This window comes from Mustela erminea, chromosome 2 (assembly GCF_009829155.1).
Source record: "Mustela erminea isolate mMusErm1 chromosome 2, mMusErm1.Pri, whole genome shotgun sequence".
In the NCBI taxonomy this organism is placed as follows: Eukaryota; Metazoa; Chordata; class Mammalia; order Carnivora; family Mustelidae; genus Mustela; species Mustela erminea.
In genome coordinates, this window is record NC_045615.1 from 17,813,515 (window position 1) to 17,840,108 (window position 26,594).

Here is a 26,594-nt window from a genome sequence, read left to right on the forward strand (position 1 = left end):
TAACAACTTACTGTAATACTCAGATATGTTATCAAATAGAAAACAATATGCTTAAATTCTACAATAAACGGATGCGCGTGACCCTTAGGCTGCGTTGAAGAAAGCCCAAGGCAATGTACAAGACAGTGATTGCTTGCCACATATCTTACGGAGAAAAGTACTTTTTATTTAATATTTGGTGGTTGAGAAAAGATACAGCCCACCGTGTCTCTTCCTTGATTACTCATGTTTCTCACTCCCATGGCCGGGTGCAGTGTGCTTACTTTTAGTGTATAAATCTGGAAGAAATACAGTCTAGCTTTGTATCGAAGTAGAAAAATTTAGAAACGACTAATACAGCTAACATGGGAAGACGAAAGAAAAAAAAAGTCACACTAACGGAAACTTGTCCTGAGACGACCAAAATAAGACGTCACTTGGGCTAATCACAACGTCAAAGCTTAATGGCATCACCCCTGTAGGCGGAGGCGGTAAAGTGTTAAGGTCAGCAGAGGCCTCCATATTTCAGTAGACGGCGCAAAACATGGGCGAGTTTCCAGGTGATGCCACCGACCCCTTCCGCGCCCAGAAGACAGGACCAACAACCGCAGCCGTTAGGAACCGCGGTCGCGTCACGCCTGAGAGGGGACGCGCGAACCTACGTCCCCAAGCACTCCCCGCAGGCCCCGCCCACTCCTCGCCCCAGAGCCCGCTGGGGGCTCGGGGGCGTGGCCAAGGGCGAGGCGAGGAGAACGCGCAAGCGCACCAGAACCCAGTCAATTAGCCAACTATTAATCTCGCGAGGGTTGAAAGTCGGTGGCGTAGGTGGTTGTCCTGGATGCTGGCGAGATAGGTGATTTCTCCCAGAGGAAGAAAAGGAGGCGGCGAAGCTGGTTCCCGGCGTCGGTCTCTCTTTCGCTTTCCTTTCTCCTAACTCCAACTCTCCGCCCTCCCGTAAATCAACCCGCCTTCCCTGACCTCAGTGACCCAGGTGGCCCCGCCCACCCTCGTCGACGTGATTCCCGCCGTGAGGTAAGCGCCGCTCGAATCCCGAGCCCGGCGGAAGAGGAGGCGGACGAAAGGGGGAGGCTGCTGGGCCCGGCTTAGGCTCGTAGCGGAGCCGCAGCGCAGGGGGGCATTCGGGTGGTCCTCTCGCTCCTCCGTCAGCTCGTGGCGACGTAACTACCGAGGCCTAGGCCTCTTCATCTCTGCCGAGCCGGGCCTCAGGCAGCAGCGGGTGACGCAGACGGAACATCATGTCGTCCGCGGCCGAGCCTCCGCCACCCCCGCCTCCCGAGAGCGCGCCTTCCAAGCCCGCAGCCTCGGCCGCCAGCAGCGTGAGCAACAGCAGCAACAAAGGCGGCCCGGAGGGCGTCGCGGCCCAGGCGGCTTCCTCTGCGGCTGGCTCCGGCCCCGCGGACTCCGAGATGGAGGTGAGGGTGGCTTATGGCGCGGGCAGAGGGCGCAGTGGGGAGGAGGAGCTGGTTCCCTCGCCGGGATTTTAGTGCTCAGACGCGGAGCCGTACTCTACCCCTCCAGCATCCAAACTCGGCCTCAGACCCTTAGGATCCGGAATGATTCACTCCTGCGCCCTTGTGCTTATCCCTACCCACGCCGACTCCCATGGATTTCTGGCACTTCACATTTACATTATTTGTCTCTTCGGCGACTCTTGCCAAATCTTCCAGCGCTATTATTAAACAGATGTTATTGATTACTGAGGCCGAGCGGGACCGGCCCGGTTGTGTGTGTGTGTGTGTGTGTTAGACTCCCATAATTCCCTCACCCGTCTCTGATTCTAGCTTTTAGTTTCCACTAAACTTGCGGGAAGGGAGAAGGAGATGCCTCTTAGTGGGGAGGGAAGGATGCGCGGGGTGGGGAGGGCGTTTAAAAGCTGCGCGTCGGAGGACTCAGGCCTCCTTTTCTTCATCCAGGTCCTTGCGGGGGCGGTATCTGTTCTGGGCAGAAACAATGGCTAGAGCTGGATGGCCGAATGCGCAGTGGGGATAAGCGGGGCGCAGCTGCTCCTGTGAAGGGAGAGGAGGCTCCTCCCAGGCACGGTTCCTTAGGGAGGAAAGCGACCAACGCAGCAGCAGCTGTCTTGTCTTGGGCCCCCATCTCATTTGGGTAGGGGGATGGATGAGTGTGAATGGATGAATTAGTGAGTCTGGGGCGGTTGACTTTCAGTCTAGCGCAATTCCTCTTTTTGGGCCTTGGCCTTTTTTTTTTTTTTTTGAAAATTGGTACTGCTCGCTTGCCGAGCCTGCCTTCAAGGGCTGGGGTTGGCCAGAGGATGGTGACAGTGATGCGGGGGTGGAAAGTTTGGGGAGCTGCCAGGCGGGTCTCTTGGGTGTGCTCCAAGACTTTGCGAGGTCTGGGAACAAAGTGATTGCTTGCTCCTTCCAAATTTTATTCTTGGCCTTCGATCTGTTTTGAGATATTTTATAGTCGCAGCCCAAAGACTTCTGGGATTTTTCCATCCTTAGCTGGAAGGGGTGAAGGTAATACTGCTCTAAAAAAGGATCCTTGATGCAGAAATAACACAATAAGTAAATGGAAGTGCAGTTTAACATTGAAGCGTTTGTCGCACCAAAGTTTTACTTGGGCACCAGAGGTCTAACCTAGCGTGACCTAACATTATGCTAATAGTTTATAAGAGAATTTTTTGGTGATGGTAGGTTTTAGTGCAGTAGGACATTGGTATTCTGTACTGTTCCACTTAACAGTACTGATTTTTGTTTCACATTCTTCTTTAGTGTTGCCTATTTTTCTTAAGGTTTTAAATGGTTCTTTTGGATTAGCAGGGCTGTTTAACTTAGATTCCTGCTCCCTGGTGTAAGGGGGTTTGAAAATCTTTGGCACTGAAAGCAATTGTGCGTAAATGGATGGTTCTCTGCGAAATGCTGTCCATAGTTTTTATCAGTTTCTTAAAAGGGTCTGTCATTCAAATTTTGGAATAATAACCACTGTCTCAGTAGAGATGTTATTTAAATATCAAAGAGTAAAGCCTAAGCTGGCTTTCAGTTGCTATTTTTAAATATAAGTGGAATTAAAGTTTAAGTATGGATGTTGATGTAATAACGAGTACCGAATGAAGTCCAGGCCATATTTATTTGCCAGATGAAGAAATTGAGTCTTTTGTTAAGTAGAATCTGTGATAGGACCCAGGTCGATTTCCCACATTTCTACCGGGTCATACTTAGAAGAAGGATGTTTGACAGTTTCATTTCTTGAAGAATGACTTAGTTATACCTTTTTGGTATAGGAACATGAATAGTTTTATCTTTATCAGTTTCTTCACTGACCAGTTTTAGTTTCGATTGTTTTTTCTTCATGTTATAGTTGATCTAAAATTTTTTTTAAGGTAAATGTACATTGTCTTTTTTTGTAACTGAATTGGGAAATCATTGAGGTTCACTGATAAATACTAGGTTTAAGAGTGTATATGTAATATATCTGGCAATCTTAAATGCGTTTTTCTTGTTTGAAAGTTGAATTTGAGTTAGATATTTTGAAAATTAGAAAATAAATGAAAGCTTGCATTCACAAATTGTTTCTGACAGGACAGACCTTCCCAGAGATATTAGTTAGTTTTCCTATGTGTTCAGCTAAATTTTCATTTTCTTGTTTGAAAGTAGAATTTAAGTTGGGTATTTTGAAAATTAGAAAATAAATGAAAGCTGCATTCACAAATTGTTTCTGACAGGGCGGACCATCCCAGAGGTACTAGCTAGCTTTCCTATGTGGTTAAATTTTCATTTTTGCTTGGTACTGATTAGGGAGTAATTTCATTTTTTGTTTATTATGATTTTTTTAGCAAACGTGGATGGAACCTGAATTTTTGTCTTTCACTGTTGATTAGACTAATAGGTGACTATATGCCAACAGAGTAGACAGGCACACTGTATACCAGATAATCATAGGACCTCTGTCCTGGAGTCCAAATCCCTTTTTTTTTTTTTTTTTAAACTATGAAAGAAATAATGACTACTGTTGTTTATTATGGCATATTTTGACCTTTTATGATATCTGGTACCATTTTGTGAAGTAGGCTAGTAGGTGGCTTTTTCATTTTTATTTGTGAACGCCAGAGATTTGCCATGAGCTTGAAGGTGACACAGGTGCCTAAAGATCTTAGCAATGAAGTTAGATTAGAATTTAGGTAATTTGACCTCTCAGTTCTGGTACTGTACCAAATCCAGTCCCCCAAGTTTTAAATCACAGATAACTTTATAATAGTACATATTGCCCAAGCACGGATTTGTACATTGTAAATGAAAATTATACTTTTACTAACTGTTCTTTAGTTGTTTTTTTGACAGATGAGTAGAAATTAGTGGAGAAGTTGTTGCTGTTTTTGTTTGTGGCATTTTGAATGTCAGAGTGAATAAATTTTTGCAAGAAAGGATATTTGTTACTAATTTGTAGTTAAGAAATACTAGATTTAGGATGCATGATAAATTTTTTGTATTGTTCCAGAAGATGGAAATCAGGCTGACTAATGATGGTAATTTCTAGGTGTATATTTATGTAGAAGCACAGCAGATACTGAAGTTTTATGATTAAAAGGAAACATGATTTCTTCACATTATATAGTGTTTAATTTGGTTTCATAATATTTATTGAATAGAAAAAGAAACAGATTTGTTGAAAGTTATTCTATTCTAGGATGATGTGATAATAGTCTTGTGTTTTACTCTTGGCCAAAGCCATGCAGTTTATATATTTGGGTTAAATAGGTTGTTATTGTGGCATTTAGTTTTATCAAAATACTCTGTCAGATTAGATTATAGCCATTTAAGTATCTAGCAAGTTTGGGATAGAAATATATTACTTAGAATGTGGTTTGAGCAGAAACTAGTTTAATAATGGTGTGTTAACTATTTTTGAAGAACAATCCATGATTTTTCCCTCCTACCAGGAAGTATTTGATGACGCATCTCCTGGAAAGCAAAAAGAAATTCAAGAACCAGATCCTACCTATGAAGAAAAAATGGTATGCTCTAGGTATATAAATAGAGTTTGTAATAACTTTTATTTAGGTGATTGAATGGACCAAACTTCTGCATTTAACTTTTATAGTTGAGTCACACATATCCAATGAAAATATGTGTAACATGGGATACCATAATTTTTGTTACTTGCCTGTGTAAAGCAAATGGAGAAATATTACATGAACATACCTAATAGTATTATATAAATGTATGGGATATGTTCCTCCTCTCTATTTTAAGATTTAGTGTCGGGGAGTGAGGAGAGTAAAAGACCACAGAGGTAGTTATTCAAGTTGTATTCTGCCTCTGTCCTTCTATTCCACTGGGTACAAAGACGGTAATATATGCTCCTTGCCCTCAGCTTTTGTACAATATGGGTGAGTTCTTTTCGAAAAAAGCACATGATCGTGTTATGTTATACTTAAATCCTCACAGACCCAGCTCACATTTCATACCTTAGGAAACTTTTTTTTAGCATGACTTAACCATAACCTACAAAGAGCTTTAAACTTAAATTCAGATTCAGTAATCATAATGGCTAATAGCAAATGCTTACTATGTACTAGGCCCTTTTGTGAGTGCTTTATGTGCATTAAACTAATTTAATTTTACTGAAATCTTAAAAAGTTAGAATAGCATGTTAAATAATAACATGTTAAATAATAATAACATGTTAATAATAACATGTTAATAATGTTAAATAACATGTTAAATAATAATAAATAATAGCACTATGCAATATAACTGGTGTGCTCTTTAAGAGTAAAAAGTGTCTTTATGTATCTTTATCTAGATCAATATCTGATATGTAATATATTTTATCCAGTATTTTTTGAAACTTGCTTTTTCTTCAACCTTTGATCTTCTCTTCAAGATCAGTAGATATTTTTGAATCTCTTACATAGTTTCAAAATCCTAAAAATATATGCATTTTTGAATATATGATATGTATATGCATACATAATGTGCCTGATAAATATAGTAATATGTAAAATATAAATGTCACTATTTTTATTTTTTATTTTAATTCCAGTGTAATTACCGTATAGTGTTATATTAGCTTCAGGTGTACAATACAGTTACCCACTAATTCTGTACGTTACTTAGTTCTTATCACCTATTTCACTCCCTCTGGTAACCACCAGTTCTGTATATTTAAGAGTCTGTTTTTTTCTCTTGTTTTGTTTCTTAAATTCACATACAAGTGAAATCATAGGGTATTTGTCTTTCTCTGACGGATTTATTTCACTTAGCATTACACTTTCTAGGTCCCATCCATGTTGTAAATGGCAAGATTTCATTAAATGACATTATATAGGATTTCTGTTATATTTTATATATGTGTGTATCTGTAATTGTCCTATATCTTTTGTTTGCTCTCAGACTTACTTAAGAAAAAGATGTATTTGCCAGCTCCACCTTCCCATAATTTCCTCATACCCTTCACAATTTATGTTCTGTTGTTAACACTGTATTAGTGGATCTAATTTCCAATTTATAGCTTAATTTTACTTTCATTCTTCATCTCACTTGTGTCTAATATTGTCGACCACTCCTCAGAATTTTCACTTACCTTTAGAGATCTTTTTTTCCTTGATGTTGGTACCTTATTTACTTGACTATTCTTTTGTTCTCCTTCATCATATCCTAAACATTTCTTCTCAGACAGTTCAATCCTTGTCATTGGCTTTGTTTTCCCTTTTTTTTTTTTTAAGATTTTATTTATTTATTTTTTAAAAGATTTTATTTATTTATTTGACACAGAGAGAGAGATCACAAGTAGGCAGAGAGGGAGGCAGAGAGAGAGAGGGAAGCAGGCTCCCCACTGAGCAGAGAGCCCAGATGTGGTGCTTGATCCCAGGACACTGAGATCTTGACCTGAGCTGAAGGCAGAGGCTTAACCCACTGAGCCACCCAGGTGCCCCTTTAAGATTTTATTTTTAAGTAACATGGGGCTCAGATTCAACCCCAAGATCAAGAGTCGCATGCTCCACTGGCTGAATCAGCCAGGTGACTCTGTCATTGGTTTTCTTTAAACTGAAGCCTTCTCAGTATTTATCTCTAGCCCAGATGCTTCCAGCCATTAAATTATTAACATTTGTTTGTTGGACATTTAAGTCCTTTTGGTATTTCTTAGGAATATCCAAAATTGAATTTATTTTCTCTACTTCACATATGTACTTAGTGTTATCTCAGTCAATGTTAATATATACCCAAGCTGTCCATGATAGCACTTCATAATATTAGTAGTCTTCCAAGTTCAACCTCATAAATACTTCCTTCCCTCCACTGCCCTATTCAGTATTCTTTAATTGGATGGCTTATTTTGTTGGCTTCTATATTTGTTTCCTTTTTAATGATCTGGCCTCTTCCAAATCTCTTCATATATCTCTTCCAAGTTTTTCAGTTTCCTAGTTATGATCTTTTCACTTTTTCACCAGTCATAATCTTGATTTCTTTTAAGCAAGTTCCCTTATCATCTGCTAGTTTCAAACCATAGGTAAGTTTCAGTATCCACTCTTCATTCTTTTTTTTTTTTTTTTTTTTAAGATTTTATTTATTCATTAGACACAGAGAGATCACAAGTAGGCAGAGAGGCAGGCAGAGAGAGAGGAAGGGAAGCAGGCCGCCTGCTGAGCAGAGAGCCGGATGTGGGACTCAATCCCAGTACCCTGAGATCATGACCTGAGCCGAAGGCAGCGGCTTAACCCACTGAGCCACCCAGGCGCCCTCCACTCTTCATTCTTAAACCAAGGATGCTGAGTACTACTTGAGAAAACTAAATAATAGTGCTGATAGGTACCAGAATAAATTTATGGTTTTTATACTCTTTTATGCTTTCAGTATTTATTTTGCAACAATCCATTTAGCTATCTAAAAATGTTACTGCTCTGGATAAACCTCTTATTCCATTTCTACCACCCTTATTTTCAGGCTTCTTCCACAACTAATTATAGGCCTATCTTCAGTTTATTTCTTATTTCCGAATATGTATGGCCTATACCTGGTCTGTGTCATTTTCTCTTGTCTCAGAGAAGGAAGCTGGTTTTAAGCTGTTGATTTTAATCTTTCATTTGATTTTATGATTTATGTCCTTCAGGTTCGTAATCTTATTCTGTTTCTACTTTTTAAGGATCTTTTAGTTTTCTCCTTTCTCTTTAAGATCTCAGATCATTTTTATTTTAATATTCTTATTCTAAACCAGGTATTTGCCTATTTTTCCTTCAACCTTTGCCACAATTCTGCTGAAAGCTTATTCTTTAAATGTTCTGAATTCCTTGGTTCTTTGCAACTAGTTTATAATCCCACTACCACTTGGATGAACCATTGATGAGAATTTTGAAATCATTGACAGTTGTGTAGAACTATGGTGAAATTATACATAATTCCTTAAGGCAGTAGTTCAAAACTTGATCATGTAGAAGGTCTTGGATATTTTGTTCTGATGGGTCATGAAGCGCAGTTTGAAAATCCTAGAACATCAAGAGCCATTAAAGGTTTTTGAAAATTAGAGACATGTGATAAGATCTATCAATGGGGGCCGGGGGGCACCCCTTCTCTGTTGAAACATCATGTCTTGGGATTTTCTTGGTCATCCCTATTAAAATTTTAGTGCCATTCCAGTTCCTTTTACCCTGCTTTATCTTCTGAGCATTTATTATCTTTGACACAATCTCAAATAATCGCTAAGGTTTATTTTTTTGATATTGGACTATATAGAAAAAATGTGCCTTTCTGGTAGGTACAAAAAAGTAGTTGTTGAATTACAACAGCTATTTAAGAAGATATTTATTGAAACTTTTGAAAGAAGTGCAGAATACTTAGTGACTTTTGATACTGCAGAATAGGTTTTGCCTTAAAATGTCTAGCTCTGACCTGTCTGAGTTAATTTCTAGAGCTTACTTATTTTGATTCCAAACATAATTATAATAATTGAATAGACTTTTTCAGCCCCAATATTTTATAGTTGTATGTTCTTGGCTTTTTTATTATATATGCATTAAGAAACGAAATACTGCAAAATACACATAGGTAATCTTAGTACTTTAAAAAAGTTTGTAATTTTCAAAAACAAAAAACTGAAGCATGTCTTCAGGAAATTATTATGGAGAAGCATGCTGATTTCAAGGATCTTAAGTTTTTTTTTGATTCATATTCCATTCTTTTGGTGTGATAATAGGGAACATTTCAAAGTGGCAGATTAGACTTGAAAGGAAGGAATAGTATTAACTGCATTGGGTTAATGAATATTTCATGAACTTAATAGATTTTTTGAAAGATTTTATTATTAGAGAAAGCATGAGGGGAGGGAGAGTTAGAAGCAGACTCTGATGTGGGGCTCAGTCCCAGGACCCTGAGATCATGACCTGAGCCGAAGGCAGTTGCTTAACCAACTGAGCCACCCAGATGCCCCCCCCCGACCCTTTTTTTTTTAAAGTAATCCCAGTGCCTGATGTGGATCTTGAACTCCTCAGCTCTGAGATTGAGAGTCATGTGCTGTACCACTGAGCCATCCAGGTACCCCTTAATAAATGTTTTTTTAACTTGCTACCTTTTTAATATTTGGCACAGCTGAACTGATAAATGATCAGTGCAATTTCTCCATTTCTGAATAACTTCACTTGTATTGAACAATGTCTTAATTTATGATATTTTATGGCCCACTATATTAATGTATAATTGACATATGACAGTTTCAACTTTAAATCTGACTTTTGGCAGATTCATGCCGTCAGCCACCTTACAGTCATGATGTAGGACAGTTCTGTTATTCCCTAAAAAGTTTTCTCTTGTTTTTATCCCATTGACACTTCAGATCTGCTTTCTATCACTAGCTATAATTTTGTGTAAGTGGAATCATAGTATGTAGTTTTTCTCTGGCTTCTTTAACTTAGTATGATGCTGTGTTGTTGTTTTTGTATAATGCTATTGCAACTCAACTGTATTGTTGCATGTCTCAGTAATTTGTTCCTTTTTATTGCTGAGTTCATTGTATAGAGGCATGTTGAAACTTTGATTTCTGATGTTATATTAATATTCTGATAAAACATGTCTTAAAACTTATTTTGCAGCAAACTGACCGAGCAAATAGATTTGAATATTTATTAAAGCAGACAGAGCTGTTTGCACATTTCATCCAGCCTGCTGCTCAGAAGACTCCAACCTCACCTTTGAAGATGAAACCAGGGCGCCCACGAATAAAAAAGGATGAAAAACAAAACTTGTTATCGGTTGGCGAGTGAGTAATAGTTTATATTTCATAGTTGAAATATTTATTTTTGATAAACTTCATTAGAGGCATAAAATCACTTCATTAAAAAAAATCGTTTTAGGGGCGCCTGGGTGGCTCAGTGGGTTAAAGCCTCTGCCTTCGGCTCAGGTCATGATGCTAAGATCCTGGATTGAGCCCTGCATCAGGCTCTCTGTTCAGCAGGGAACCTGCTTCCCTTCTCTCTCTGCCTGCTTCTCTGCCTACTTGTGACCTCTGTCTGTCAAATAAATAAATAAATAAAATCTTTAAAAAAAAAATCGTTTTAGGGGTGTTACTTACTTGGCCCCAGTTGGCTTAACAGGATGTAGCCATACGTGTATAAATAAGAATAATGTGTAATGCTTTAGCTTTATGGCATTATCCTGTTTATGAATTCAGGTGTTATCTATTCCTTGGAGAGGGAACAAATGTAGAGGTGAAGCAGCCTATTTAAAATCACACAGAAGTAATCAGAATAATCCAAGCTTGACTTTAGGTCTGATTTGGGGTATTCTGTAGGCATAAACCACATACAGGTATCAAGGGGATTGCTTTTATCTGAAGTCTGCTTGGGTATGGAATGTTGTAATGATTTATACCATGGCATTTTGTTTAAAATTTTTTTAAAAGATTTTGTTTCTTAGACACAGAGAGACACAGTGAGGGAAGGAACACAAGGAGGGGGAGTGGGAGAAGGAGAAGCAGGCTTCCAGCCGAGCAGGGAGTCCGAAGTGGGGTGTGATCCCAGGACCCTGGGATCATGACCTGAGCTGAAGGCAGCTGCTTAACAACTGAGGCACCCAGGCGTCCCTAAAATTTTTATTACTTAATTGTCCTTCTACAAATTGAAGTGTCAAGTTGTATGCTGCCCTTAGGTGGTTGTTTAAAACATGTAAAATAACTCTTTCATGTTCAGTTCATAAATAGTTTCTTGGAATTTTTGTGCTGGTTGGGTAATTAAGATGTTTAGTTATAACTGAAAGATTTGATATTAATAGCTGTAGTGTAATTTCAATTCCTTGGAATGACCATGTAATTCCCAAAGCGAAAAATGGAAAATAATCAGTAATTAAATCCACTAAATTATCTAAAAGAGGTTATTACAAACTGCTCTCAACAACGTTAAATTTACTATACAGTTTATGGAAACACAGAAGCATGAGCTGTACCTTGAAGGGATTTTCATTAGAAAGCATGAGCATACCTTTATCGTTTTTTTTTTTTTTTAAGATTTTATTTACTTGTCCGAGCACAAATGGGGAGCATCAGGCAGAGGGAGAAGCAGACTCCCTGCTGAGCATGGAGCCCCATGTGGACTCTTATCATAGGACCCTGGGATCCTGACCGGAGCTGAAGGCAGACACTTAACTGACTGAGCTACTCAGGCGTCCCATAATACCTTAATCTATTCCACTCATATATTTTATGCCTTATCCATTGTGTATACCCAGAGTGCTTTTGTTTTAATACTTAGAGAATTCCTAAAAGGGACATTTGCACTTCAGATGTATTTAAATAGTTCAGACTTGAGAAGTTTGGCGCTATTTATTTGTATTTTTATTTTTTACTTAAAAATTTAAAAAATTTTTTTGAGAGAGAGTGGAAGCAGAGGGAGGGAGAGAGAGAATTTCAGTCAGGTTCCATGCCCAGTAGGGAGCTGGATGCAATGCTTTATCTCAAGACCCCGAGGTCATGGCCTGAACCAAAATTGAGTCAGCTGAGCCACCGGGCACCCCTTACAGCTATTTAAATGGCATCTGGTCTCCTGTTCTAGAAATGCCAAGTACTGTAGTGGATGTTTTTATGATACAGGTGGTTAATAGGATTCCATGAAGAGAAACAGCTTTAAGATTATGTAAGATAAAGGTATTCTATAGTAAATAATAAATTGTTCAGCTTGTTCTTACTGGTGTTATTGGGTGAAAAGGAGTCTTGGTTAACAGATTTTTTTCTCCTTGAAGCCATCTGAAGTGGAAAGTTAGCTTATGCAGAGTAATTAGGGTGATGGTACTGTCCTTGAGTATAAGAACTATATGTTTTTCTGTTCCTTCTATCATTCAGTGAACCCTCAATTTGAAACAATAAGCTCACTCCAGCCTTTATCTTCAGTTTTATAACCATAATAATACCATCTTGATAATAGACTGTGAGATTTTATTTTTAAAAAAAGTAAAAGTTCTTTCCTAGTTTGGGGAAAATAAATTAGAATTGAGGGTCATCTTTATACTAAGTTTCATATGGTTAGAATGTAGAGAAGTAAGAGAAATAACATACTAAGACATTCTAATTTGAAGCATATAAAAGAAGCAAGAATATTCTTGCATTTATTTACTGTCTTGGTCTGAGTTTCTGAGGAATGCTTTTTTTGAGAAGACTGATTATCCTCTTCCATCAAGCATGTAGTTTTGGTAGAAATCAAGCTATAAATTAAATGTAGTCTTTTCTAATTTAAATGAAAATATTTGTTGAAAGTAATGAAGATACAAAATTGGAAGCTTCAGAATTAGAGAGTAAGTACTTTTTACTAACCTGAGCCCATTAGAGATTAAGAAGTTTGGCAATATTAGAACTGTAGAAAATTAGCTTTTAAGGGGGAATGTCCCAGCTCTCTTGGGATCAAGAATCTGAGCATTTCCAAAAAGCTTTGAGTAATTCTGATAAATCTCTAGCTTAAGAGTCATTGCTCAAAGATGACAGTCCTGCCATTCTGTAGGAAGAGCAGTTCAGAGGACATCTGAGGTAGGGGAGTTGGGCAGGATGTTTAAGCACCTGGATCTAGCCATGCCTGAAGCTATGAATTCCTAGACTTTCCAGTAACATGAACCAATACATTTCCTCTTACGTAACTGTAAGCTGACTTGAGTGGATTTTCTGCCCCTTAAGAAAGTATCCTGCCTAAACTCCCTGAAGGAATAAATTCTGCCCTAGGAAGTCTGTGGTAACTACATCTGAGGATGCTTGTAAATGGATTTCTTGGGGTGCCTGGATGGCTCAGTTAAGCATCTACTTTTGGCTCAGGTCATGATCCCAGGGTCTTGGGATGGAGCCCCACATTGGGCTCCCTGCTTGTGGGAAGCCTGCTTTCTTCTCCTCTTCCCTGCTCATGCTCTCTCTCTCAAATAAAATCTTAAAAACAAAACAAACAAAAAAGAGTCATTGCTTGAGCATTAAGTATTTTGCATGTTTTGCAGCTTTTGGTGAAAGTTGTAGTTTTTACTCATTTTAAAACACAGTATATTCTTAATAGAAGCATGGTTGACACTCAATGTTACATTAGTTTCAGGGGTACAACAGTGATTCCACAGCTCTATACATAATGCTATATATGTTTATCATAGTGAAAGTTTTTTTTTTTTTTTTTTTTAAATTTTTGAGTATAGTTGACGTGAAGTGTTACATTAGTTTTAGGTGTACAGCTTAGTGTGATTTTACAAGTTTATACATTCTGCTATGTTCATCACAAGTGTAGCTACCATCTGTTCTATTACATTGCTATTACAACATTATTGATTGTATTCCTGTGTTCTGCTTTTTATTCCTGTGACTTACCCATTCCATAACTGGAAGGTTGTACCTCTCCCCATTTGCTCAGTGCCCCCCCTGCCCCCCCGGCCACCCGTCTTCCCCTGGGTAGCCATCAGCTTTCTGTGTTTATAGTTCTGATTTTGCTTTTTGTTAATTCCTTTTTTATTTTACATTTCATATATGAGTGAAGTCATATATTTGTCATTCTCATTCTGACTTATTTCCCTTAGCATAATACCCTCTAGGTACATCCATGTTGTCTCCAGTGGCACAGTCTCATCCTTCTTAAAGTTGTAGTTCTTAAGAGTTGCCTAGGTGGCGCAGTGGGTTGAGTGTCCTGTTCCTAGGTTTCAGTTCCGGTGTGATCTCAGGGTTTTTAGATGGAGCCCTGCATTGGATTCTGAGCTCAGTGTGGAGTCTGCTTTTTTTCCTCTCTCTCCCTTTGCCTCTACACTCTGCACTCACTCGCTCTCAAATAAAAAAAAAGTTTGGTGTTTTTTTTTTTTTTTTTAAGATTTTATTTATTTGTCAGAGAGAGAGAGAGAGAGAGCGCAAGCACAGGCAGAGAGTGGCAGGCAGAGTCAGAGGGAGAAGCAGGCTCCCTGCGGAGCAAGGAGCCCGATGTGGGACTCGATCCCAGGACGCTGGGATCATGACCTGAGCCGAAGGCAGCTGCTTAACCAACTGAGCCACCCAGGCGTCCCCAAGTTTTGGTTTTTAAAATGTGATTTCTGGAGCTATTTTCTGGCAGAAATACTTAAAAAGGTAACTTTAAATTAGAGATTATGAGATTTTTCTAACTGTAGTTCCTTGAAATGAGATTATTCCATTACTTCAGGAGTTACTCTGTTTTAACAATAGTATGTATATCTTAGCCATGTAAAATGTTTCAGGTTTAAGTTTACTAATAATTTGTACTGTTCCACTTTTCTAGCCTTAATTTAAATGCCTCTTAAAAATTACTGTGGATGGGGCGCCTGGGTGGCTCAGTGGTTTAAGCCTCTGCCTTCAGCTCGGGTCATGATCTTGGGATCCTGGGATCGAGTCCTACATCGGGCTCTCTGCTCGGAGGGGAGCCTGCTTCCTTCTCTCTCTCTCTGCCTGCCTCTCTGCCTACTTGTGATCTCTCTCTCTGTCAAATAAATACATTAAATAAAAAAAAAATTACTGTGGAATCTTGGTCAGCCACTTAACTATTTTGTTGAAATAGTAACTATAGTTAAAGTTTAAAGTGCTAATCAATTGATTTCATTTTGAACTTGACAGCTACCGACATCGTAGAACAGAGCAAGAGGAAGATGAAGAACTATTAACAGAAAGCTCTAAAGCAACCAATGTTTGCACTCGATTTGAAGATTCTCCATCATGTATGTTGTATACATATTTATTTGATTTTTTAAAATTCCCCTTTTGAGACTTCCTTTGGTTAAAGTTTTATTTGTCCTGGCTGTAATTTATAAAGGGAATTTTTAGTAATCTTTTGAAATTTATTGATTGTGAACCAGATTTTTTTTTATGGAAATGGTAGTATATTTGTATGCTAGCGGTACTGTATTTCAGAGGGGCATAACATGCCTTGTGTTTTTATTGTTGCCTGAATGTATATGTAAAACTAGTAATAGTTTCTGCTTTATATTTGCCCCTGATTAAAAAAATGTAATGTTTAAAAAAAGCACTTCATGAAGACTTCTGTTAACTGATGTCAAGATTTTGTATTAGTTTGTTTTAAATTTTTTTCTGAAATATTTGTTATTAATGGTTTTCCAAAGGAAAACTTGGGTAACCAGGTTTTTGAATTTTATTTCTGTATAATCTTGATAGTCTGGCGGCACATTTGTCTTTACTGCAGCCTAGCATTTTTTTCCTGATCTTCCTCTTTCTTACTTGGTAATTGATTTGTGTGATCGAAGTGGTTGTGAACAACAGAAATTTAGAAAGGTCAATATAGGACATACAGTTTTGACTTGTTTAATTAACTGTAACTGTAACTCTTTAACAAGTTGAACTTCAGGCAAGACAGTATCTTGGTTAGAAATTCAGCAGTCTGTTTAAAGTATTTATCTTCAGATGTTTTTTAGTTACCAGTTTCCATTTCCTTCATGAAGTTAGAGACTAAAGCCAGGTATATGGTACAAGGGAGGAAGGAAGTTTGAATTGTTTGTATTACCTCTTTCTCACATTCCTACATTGTAACTAGTTTTCCCAGTATTGGTTACCTTTTCATTTTAAAGCAGTGTTTTTTGAAAGGTGATGGGGTATAGGCCTGCATGTTAAAAAAATCTGGTGATTGTGATGTATATACTTAGTAATTATTCTGAGGTGGGAATTGTGTAGTAAACCCCAAAAGAGATGCTGTTTCTCTTTACAGGACCTGTTGAACTTAGAAAAGTAAGTAAGTTCTAGTTCTTCCAAATTCTTAGTACCTTAGAGAAGGTATTGGATAAACAGTTTCCATATATCCTGTCTTATTTCCCCTTTGTTAGGAGGAAGACTAAATTCCCAGAGAATGTCTGTTTGGATTATCATGGAAGGTGGAAACACTTGGTTTAGAACCACTTGTGGGGTGCTGGGTGGCTCAGTCAGTTAAGCGTTTGCCTTTGATTCAGGTCATTCTCCCAGGGTCCTGGGATGAAGCCCCATGTTGGGCTCTCTGCTCAGTGGCGAGTCTACTCCCTCTCCCTCTGCCCTGCTCCTGCTCTCATTCTCTCGCTCAGTAAATTACAGTCTTAAAAAGAAACTTGTGATAACATTAAAAAGATATAAAAGGTGAGTCTCTAGGATCAGTGTATGGGTAACATAGGAACTGAATGATTGGGGTGGGTAGTCTGATGCTTTATAATTGTGGGTTTCCCCTGCCCCTCCACTTGGTTATTGTCCCTATCCGTTCACTCCTTACCTGCTCCAGATCACAGCAGTTGCCTCTAATGACTTGGAAATTGAAGACAGAAAAGTCAGAGTAAACCTGTGTAGGTCCAAGTTAAAACTCCAATTATCAAACGAAGGGGACTGCCTTTCTGTATTTCTTATGTCTTTAAAATGTGCATTGTGTTTTTTCTTTTATTCTTAGATGTTAAATGGGGTAAACTGAGAGATTATCAGGTCCGAGGATTAAATTGGCTCATTTCTTTATATGAGAATGGCATCAATGGTATCCTTGCAGATGAAATGGTATGTTTGGTAGTTTTTTAGAAGGCCATATTTTGTAGTTTAAAGTATTTTGTACCATGAAATTTATAAAAGTTAAGATATGATTATAATCCAGAACTGTTAGCAAATTAATCCTCTGTCAAACCTGGTTTAGTTACAGAAGCAGAATCTGTACTTAAGTTGTGAGGAATTATTATTTATGAAAGTGTGATAAATTTAAAAGTAAATACATTTTGAGAAATATACTTTTGGTAGACTCTTAAAGTGCACTGTTTTGGCCATTTCCCTTCATTTTTATAAAAGGGGAGGTTAATTTATTCATTAGTGATTATAGTTCTGTCTCAAAATACTTATCTTTGTTTAGTATTGAGTAGATATGTAGTCAGTGTTCCAAATTTCGATATAGCTAAGTGCTAAAATACTTAGTTGCTTGAAAAAAGTACGGAGTCAAAAGAAATGGGTCTTCATTGTAGCTCTGCTGCATGACTTTGGGAAATTCAAACTTCTGAGCCTTATGGGTATGGTTAGTAGTACCTGTTTGTAGACATGGGAAGATTAAAAAGCATAACACAGCTAAACTTGAAACATCAAGTTTTTGTCATTTGTTAGCTATCATAAACCATATAGGTGTTTCTTTTAAATATTTATATGTATCAGGAGGAAACACAAATATGGGTGTCTATTTTGTTTTGATTTTCATTGCTTTGTGATTCTTCTTTCAGGGCCTGGGAAAGACTCTTCAAACAATTTCTCTTCTTGGGTACATGAAACACTATAGAAACATTCCTGGTCCTCATATGGTTTTGGTTCCTAAGTCTACATTACACAACTGGATGAGTGAATTCAAGAGATGGGTACCAACGCTTAGATCTGTTTGTTTGATAGGCGATAAAGAACAAAGAGTAAGCTTTTTGTGTTTTGTTACATTTTTGATATTAAAGAATTTGAATTTAGGTTTGGGGGGACAGCTGAGGAGGGATAAAAGAAGAGTTCAGTAATAAACTTTGTCTTCACAAATATTAGTAATTTACAAATGTAATACTGTCTTAGTGGTGAAGAATCCTTCTGGAGAAAGGAGTTGTAGACTGTAGCATGCCATATGAGTGTATAGTTTGTTTCTTTTACTTTGGAATTGGTTGTATAAACTCAAAGGCTATATTCTCATTCTAGAAACAGCATTTTTATTCTTAAAAGAAGTTTTGAATATGTGAATTGGTTGGATAATTGAGGAGCCAGATTTTTTTAGATTGATGTTGCATAATGCTAATTAATAGCGTAATTTTTAAAGATGGACTGGGTCAGTTACAATATATTGGTGAGTTGGTATGGTATTTATTGAAATAAATTAAAATGATGGTCATGACATTTTTGGGAAGGAAATAATGAAAATAATAATACTATTGAAAATACAAAGCTCAGATTTTAAAATGTACTATATTGAAGAATAATGTATTTAATTTTGTTTTTTTATTTAGCTGTCATTGCTTTTCTCCTTTTATAGATAACTTTGTGTATTTTAAGTTACTAAGTTGCTTTTTATGTTTTTGAGCCAAATTTAAACCAGTTTTTGCTTTAGTTTCTTAACTTGTAAAATAAGAGTAATAATAACAAAGTTTTATTAGATATGTAAACATGAAAGGAATGAAAATGCTTAACTGCAAACCATCTTTAAGTTTTCACTCTATGGCAGAAACCACCCTCTCTTTCTAAACCTGTTCCTAAGAATTTCAGCACCTGGTAGAAATGAAGAGAATACATTTAAGAGTTAGTTTACTTAACTGTACACTGATCAGTTTTGTCGGTTATTTTTTATTAAATAGCTTTGACACTTAGAAATGATTGATGAAATTAGTTTGAGTTGGTTCTAGAGGCTTACGTAATATAGAAGAGTATCCCTTTTTAATATTTTCCATCCCCTTTTTTGTGTTAGATTAACTTGTCATCAATACCTTTAATGTGTAGTTCGTTTCTGCATGATGTAATTTTTTTCTCTTGCTACCTACACAGGCTGCTTTTGTCAGAGATGTTTTATTACCAGGAGAATGGGATGTATGTGTAACATCTTATGAAATGCTTATAAAAGAGAAATCTGTTTTCAAAAAATTTAATTGGAGATACTTAGTTATAGATGAAGCTCACAGGATCAAAAATGAAAAATCGAAGGTAATTTGGTATTTGGAAGTAAAAATCATTTGTGCCTCCATTTAGAATTTGATCATTGTGTAGAATATCCTAATGATGAATTTGGTTCTTTTAGTTGTCAGAAATAGTGAGGGAATTCAAGACTACAAATCGACTATTATTAACTGGAACACCTCTTCAAAACAACTTGCATGAGCTCTGGTCACTACTTAATTTTTTGTTGCCAGATGTCTTTAATTCAGCAGATGTAAGTATGTCTTACTGTTTTCTGGTTGGAATTTTTAATGTTTTTGTTTAATGCTATACATTTTTGTAATAAAATTGGTCTTTCAGCATTGCTTGAGATAATTGTAATTTTAGCACCACTTGAGATAATTGTTAATTTTTTACTTTAAGTATCCTGGTGTAATGTGCCAAGTTTTTTATGTATCCTGAGAGTTTACTTTTTTGCCTTTTGATTTCAGTATCATTTTATGAATCAGTTGTTTTTTTGTCTCTGGAATGTCATAGATTCACATACCAAATAGGTAGTCACATTGCCCTGAATTTCAGCAGTTGTACGTGGATTGCTTGTGTCCTTAAGGTGTATTGCTCAAGTTATTTCCCAAATGACATTGTTGTGAACTTGACATAGCCTGTGTTTCCCCAGGATGGTCTTCAAATTTGCTAAAGTCTGTCTAGCCATCTTTTTTTTATGGCCTACAAACATAGAATCTAATCTTTACCTTTAAATAGATTATTTGCCCTGATAAAAATGGTTGAGTAGATGTTCAAACTATTGGTTATACCTAAGCACGTAATATATATGTTAAAGTCTGTTATCAGTAATGACAATTTTTTGCTGAACCAGAGTTCATTTTTGAACTATGTTTCCATGGGTGGAGAGAGAGACGTAAGAGCCTGTGTATGTGTGTGGCTTTTGAAGAGCTCAGTTAAGTTCCAAAAGGGTTAATTTGGGGTTGTTGTGTTAAGGATCATTGTAAAAGAATAGTGAAATTTGCCTTCTTGGAAGACATTCAGTCAATCTCAGGAAAATACTTTAGTTCTGCTTTTGTGTATTTAAATGTTTTTGTTTTAGAGATTTTTTTTTTTTACTGGATTATCACTCTGATTTGTTTAGTGATCTGTGAAAACTTTGTTGTAGTTAACATAATTCTAAGATTATGTTTACTAACAAAGCACAAATACAAACCAGATGTGCTGAGGAGGTAAGAATATGGAAGTTATCCTTGTTTAGATCCTACCAAATACTAATGAAATGCTGGTAATTTTAGTAAGTTTAATTAAAATTGACACTGCTCTGAAAATTTCATGTTTGAGTAATCTGAGTAGTCTTCTAAAATAAGATTTTTCAAGAATATTAATTTTTAAATTCTGTAGAACAACTTTCCAACTATTCATTATGAAACTTGTCATCTTGATGTTTTTAATCTAATTCTCAAGGTAGTTCTAATGAATTGTTAACAATGACACATGAAAAATACAGAATTGAACCAAATGATTTTTGAAGTTCACAGCTCAGATACTAATTCTAGAATTCATTGTTACATCTAACATAAATAGGGTTTTTATGTTTAATGCCAGTTAATATTTCTGATCTTTATTTGTTTTTTTTTTGTGTTTTTTTTTTTAACTAGGACTTTGATTCATGGTTTGATACAAATAATTGCCTTGGGGATCAAAAGCTAGTTGAGAGGCTTCATATGGTAAGTGTTTTTGAATAAGCTTAAAGCAGGGACCCCTGGGTGGCTCAGTCAGTTTAGTGTCTGCCTTTGGCTTGGGTCATGATCCCAGGGTCGTGGGATCAAGTCCCACATCAGGCTCCTTGCTCAGCGGGGATCCTGCTTCTCCCTCTGCCTGACGCTCCCCCTGCTTGTGCTGTCTCTCTGACAAATAAAATCTTTAAAAAAAGATTAAAGCATACTTTTAATAGGAAAAATGATAGAGGGTTAAATTAGTGAATTATTTTTCTGTTGAAAAAAAAAACATTGACTAGAATTAGATCTATTTGAATCCTGTTACTTAATTATTAATCTTATACTGGAGGCTGAGGGGTTGTGGAGTGTGCTTTTAGTATTAGAACCTAGGATGAAGTCCTAACTTAGTGAGTGGAAAAAGTAATCTAAATCTAAGAGATTTGGTTCTCAAAGGCTAAAGGGGTCCATCTTTTGTTTTTTAAATCCTGCAGCTGTGTATAAGCAACTGATAGTAGTGCATTGTGAGCAGAGTTGCTAAGTTCTTGCTGTGATACATAGCTTTTTTTACTTCTTAATGAAGATTCACAAGTGAAAGTTGGTTGGTAGATAATTCCCAAACAGAATCCAGAATATGATAGTCTGACTAGCAGAATAAATCCAGATCTTGTAAGCATGGCATATAAGGCTTTTCATGACCTAATGCAAAGGTTCTTAACTTTTGACATTTCGGTTTAGGTAATTTTGAAGGGCACAGGGAAGGTGGTTTTCCTGTTTAGCAGCATTCTTGACACCTCTACCCACTAATGCCAGTAATATGTCCCATTTGTGACGACCAGATATGTTGCTTAGCATTGCAGTTGTCCGCTGGGGTGTCAGTCTCTTCCCTAAACCCCACGATTTAACTTTTCTGACATTCTCAAACTTCTGTTTCACTTTTTATATCAATATAATTTATTAGAATTTCTGACCCTATTAATTTTCTGTAAACATTGAACTAATTTCAGTCTCTTTGTGCTGATCCTTTCTGCCACATCTGGTATCCCCTTTCCTACTTTTCACTGATACCTAGTCCAACACTAGGTATAGGTATAGGTAATGTCACCTTTTCCACTGAATATACTGGGTGAATCCAGCTTAGAAGCTTCTTTGTATCCCATTTTTAATTATCAAGGCAGTCTAACATAGGACTTTGCACTGGGTGTTGAAATGTTTAATTTACAGATTTTTTCCTGCTGTATTGCAAATACGAAGGCAGGAAACCGGTCTTAGACATTTGTATCTCTAGCACAATGCCTGGTTCATAGTGGGTCTTTGAACAGGGGAAAAGTTAAGCCTGAATGTTTAAATACTGGTTTCTGTATAAATTAATTATAACCCACTTTAAAATTCTCATGTACTGAAATTTTATTATTTTAAATTTTTGAAGCTGATAATCTCTTAGACATCTTTGTTTCAAATTAGGTGGCATTTAGGCACGTAAGCATTCAGTTTAGAGTATGGAGTGTGTATGTAGACTTTGCTTTATTAAATAGGTACATGTATGTAAAGCAAACTAAAACAATCCACATAAGAGAATCAGCCACTTCTGGCATCGCCCTTTATTTTGTTCAGAGTAGTATGAAAGTGATTATCACATCGGGGAGAAGAGGTCTGGTAGTTACCTTTCTGTATCTGTCTGGAAATTCCCACCTTAGCTCCCTGTGGTCTCCTGATGTAAAGGGTATTCAGAATTAGTATCGTATACTTAGGAATGAGATCATTTTTACTTAATGTATCAGTTATTTGTTACTGCAAAGTACTCCCCTCTCCCACCAAAAACCCTTAATAGTATCTATTTTTAGAATTTACGGATTGGCTGGGTGGTTCCTTTGCTGGTTTTACCTGGATTTATCCAGTTACATTTACCTGGACAATTCTAGAAGAGGGCCCAGTAGACCTGAAGGTCTTTGGTAACGTATCTGGCAGTGGATGCTGGCTGTTAGCTAAGATTATCCATACTAGCTTCCTTACGTGATGACATTAGAGAAGTGTTGCTGATTGTTTTTCTCACCAGTTTTTAATTTCTTTGTGATCGTATTTTTATAAGCTAGTGTAAATAAAACATAGGAAGATACAAATAGAGAATCTTCAGTTTTGTAGATACTCTAAAATTTAATGAGAACGAACTCCATACTACATGGGTAGGTTTTGCAAACATGTTGAATAAAAGAAATGAGATAAAGTGGGTGTGTATTATATAATTCTATGTATGTAAAGTTAAAAATAATAGGCAGAACTAATCTATGATGTTAAAATTTAAGGGCGGATGGTGGCTGGGAAGGTTCCAAGATGGGTTTCTGCAGTATTCTGTTTTTATCTAGATGATAAGTTGATTACGTGGGCATGTTTACTTGATTGAAATTTATTGAACTGTATAGTCATCATTTGTTCTACTTCCATAAGAAAAGGGTAGTAAAATTTTTATTGTTTTTATTTTCATTAAGTTTTCTTTTTCTTTTATTAATTTCAATATAGTTACCATACAGTGTTGTATCAGTGATTGAACAGTTCCATATACCACCCTGTGCTCATCACAAGTGCACCTCTTAATCCCCATCACCCATTTCATTCATCCCCCCCCCCCAAGAGTAGTAAATTTAAAAACTAACCATAAAAACATTTTAATGTGGACCTAGCTTTAAGTACTGTTGGACAATCTACATGAAAGCACAGTACTACCCCCGCCCCCAGGTCCCTGGCCCCTTCTCTGCAGGTGAAACATTCCAAGATCGCCAGTGGGTACCAGAAACCACGGATAATACTGAACTCTGTATACACTTTTTTCTTATACATACATATCTATGGTAGTTTAATTTATAAATTAGGCAGGGTAAGAGATTAATAGCAATAATTATAAAATAGAATGATTGTAAAGTTTTATAACATAAGTTATATAAATATGGTCTCCGCATACCTCATTATACTGTACTCCCTCCTTATGATTATGTGAGATGATAAAATGCCTACACAATGAGATGAAGCGAAGTCAGTAACGTAGGTATTATTATGTAATGTTAGTTTGCTCTTGACCTTATAATATGTTAGGAGGAGGATCATCTGCTTCTAGACTCTGGTTGATGCAGGTCACTGAATCCAAAGATAAGGAAGGGTGATAGCTAGTTGTAAACGGAAAGACAGTGAATGTCGAAAGCATCAAAACTTACTGTTTTTAGGGGCGCCTGGGTGGCTCAGTCAGTTAAGTGGCTGCCTTCAGCTCAGGTCCTGATCCTAGAGTCCTGGTGTTGAACTCCCAATCAGGCTCCCCACTCAGTGGGGAATCTGCTGCTGTTTCTGACCACCCTCCACTTTTTCAAATAAATAAATAAAATCTTAAAAAAAAAAAAAAACTTCTAGTATTTTATAACAGTATAGCAAGTGTATATTCATTACCTGTATTGAATAAGCAATGATCTTGTATTACCCTTCAGGAATTCTGTAAGAATAAGTTATATTTGGAAGGGTGAAATTCTAAAAACAGATAAATTTCAATGTATTTATTAAATAGTTTGAGATCCTGAAATAATATAGATAAGATCATTTCTGTTTCTTTTTGATAATTCAGGTTTTGCGTCCATTTCTCCTTCGTCGAATTAAAGCTGATGTTGAAAAGAGTTTGCCTCCAAAGAAGGAAGTTAAAATCTATGTGGGTCTCAGCAAAATGCAAAGGGAATGGTATGTGTTCTTGGACGTTTTAAAATCACTATTGATTCCTAATCAACTTTAATTTATATTTTCCTTAATTGTGTCTGCAAGGAATTGCCATTTGCTTTGCTGAACTCAACCTTAAGAGTTTTCTGGGGCGCCTGGGTGGCTCAGTGGGTTAAGCCTCTGCCTTCGGCTCAGGTCATTATCTCAGGGTCCTCGAATCAAGCCCCGCGTCGGGCTCTCTGCTCAGCGGGGAGCCTGCTTCCCCTTCTCTCTGCCTGCCTCTCTGCCTGCTTGTGATCTGTCAAATAAATAAACAAAAAAGCTTTAAAAAAATAGTTTTCTGATCATGTAATTTAGGACTTGCTGTTGCTAATCCAGTTTATCATACAGAGTCATAAAACTTACAGCTTATAATCAGGATGGGAAGTGTATGAATCCAAGGTTTAAAGTTGGCATTTAATTAAACAGGGATATATATATATATAAACCTCTCTACTTGGGTTTTTTGAAAAGGAACTGGTGGCACAGATGCAGGCATACAGTTAACTTGGTGGTTCATAAATACTGGATTGTGGATTAGGACTAATCTGATGAAGTTGGAGATGGTAGAGACACGAGAAAATTTAGGTGCTTGCTTTTAGCCCATAAAGCTATTGCATATATTTAATTTTAAAGACTCCATTCTGAGTGAATGTTTTATTTTAGACAGGATTTCCTTTGTGAATTTATGGTGGTAATACAAGATAGCTATTTTTAAATACCTCTCTAGGGCATAATAAAAATGTGGAAAACATTTTAAGTTTCTTCTTTTTTTTTTCTTAAGGTTTTATGGGTATATGAAATCCAAAAGGCTAGAAACCACTAACTTAGTATTAAATTTTTTTTATAGATAGAAAGATCGTCATGAATCAACATGTAAAATGTCTGTAGAAAATGGTATTGTTACCTTAGCATATATTAACATTAAGTGTAGTGTTCGAAAAAGAGAATAAATAGTCATACGTACTTTTCACTGGTTATACTGCATTTCAGTGTATTTTATTCCATACTTGATAAATATATGCAAGGGACTGGAATTGTTGGTGAAAAGACAGAAAGGTTAGAATGTAAAGAAATGGGCACATTATCTAGGAAAGAGATGACCTCTGTAGATGGTGGTCCATCCTAAGTGTCCTTAAAACTTTTGGAAGGCTTTTATAGGGTAGCAGTTGTATGGCTCTAAGTTAACAGAGCTGTGTCGTGAGTCAGTGTTAAGGGAAGAGAAATCTCTCCTAGGTTAACATTGGTGAACTTTTGTCAGAATTGTATGGAAAGGTCTGCCTTGAATAATACTTTATGCCTTATTACTGGAGTTACGTATATATTGCTTAGGTTATTGAAGTTATTTTGTTCAGAGGATTCAAGGTCTTGAAACTTTGGTATTTAGATAGATTACACTTTCCTGTAGGATGTTTACGTTCTTGATAAGGCATTTAAGGCTTTTCACAAGCCATCTTTAGCCTGTGGCTATAGTTTTACTACATATAATTATTTTATGTATGTGTATATATATATATTTATATATGTACATATGTATGTACATATATTTATGTGTACATGTATATGTACATATATTTATATATGTGTATATATTTTATATATACACACACACACGTGTGCCTATATGTTTGTGTGTGTGTGCACATGTCTGTATAGACACACATGTATACATAGTTTTACTGCCCTCTTATCTCCCCCTACCCCCATGTACTATTTATATTTAAATTACATTGATTGCATTTTATTTTCATCATCATGCCTTATCCTATCAGGATTCTTCCTTCTTAGATCTTCCTGTTCTCACCCAAATGCTGTACTAGCTACATTGAATAGTAACACTCTTCCATTGAAAAAGACTACAAATTAAAATTATGTTTAAAACTTAACGTTTTGGGGTTCCTGGCTGGCTCAGTCAGTAGAGCATGTGGGTCTTGATCTTGAGGTTGTAAGTTCAAGTCCTTTGTTGGGTGTAGGGATTACTTAAAAATAAAAAAATAAAAAATAAAACTTAAATTTTAAGTTTTGCTTAATTATGTTAATTATGTTAAGTTTTGCTTAATTATGTTAAGCAAAAATTATGTTAATGTAAAAATGTTACATTATACTGCTTTGTTTTAATTCATCCCAAGGAGA

The 26,594-nt window shown here is 36.7% G+C and overlaps 1 protein-coding gene across 3 annotated transcripts in view; it reads left to right on the forward strand.

Moving 5' to 3' along the window:
• The first annotated feature begins 776 nt into the window (after window positions 1–776).
• Window positions 777–26,594, forward strand: part of SMARCA5 (SWI/SNF related, matrix associated, actin dependent regulator of chromatin, subfamily a, member 5) — a 41,353-nt gene continuing 15,535 nt past the window's right edge. The window contains exons 1-11 of one of the 3 annotated variants that reach the window (XM_032332387.1): window positions 777–1,011; window positions 1,147–1,412; window positions 4,901–4,975; window positions 10,046–10,212; window positions 15,016–15,116; window positions 16,817–16,917; window positions 17,619–17,798; window positions 18,904–19,059; window positions 19,154–19,285; window positions 20,676–20,744; window positions 24,337–24,446. In XM_032332387.1, the coding sequence (XP_032188278.1) occupies window positions 1,236–1,412; window positions 4,901–4,975; window positions 10,046–10,212; window positions 15,016–15,116; window positions 16,817–16,917; window positions 17,619–17,798; window positions 18,904–19,059; window positions 19,154–19,285; window positions 20,676–20,744; window positions 24,337–24,446 (1,268 nt within the window). In that variant the 5' untranslated portion in view covers window positions 777–1,011; window positions 1,147–1,235. Of the gene's footprint in view, window positions 1,012–1,146; window positions 1,413–4,900; window positions 4,976–10,045; window positions 10,213–15,015; window positions 15,117–16,120; window positions 16,138–16,654; window positions 16,716–16,816; window positions 16,918–17,618; window positions 17,799–18,903; window positions 19,060–19,153; window positions 19,286–20,675; window positions 20,745–24,336; window positions 24,447–26,594 lie in introns of those variants that run through there. The other 2 variants (XM_032332388.1, XM_032332389.1) reach the window with 2 other exon arrangements.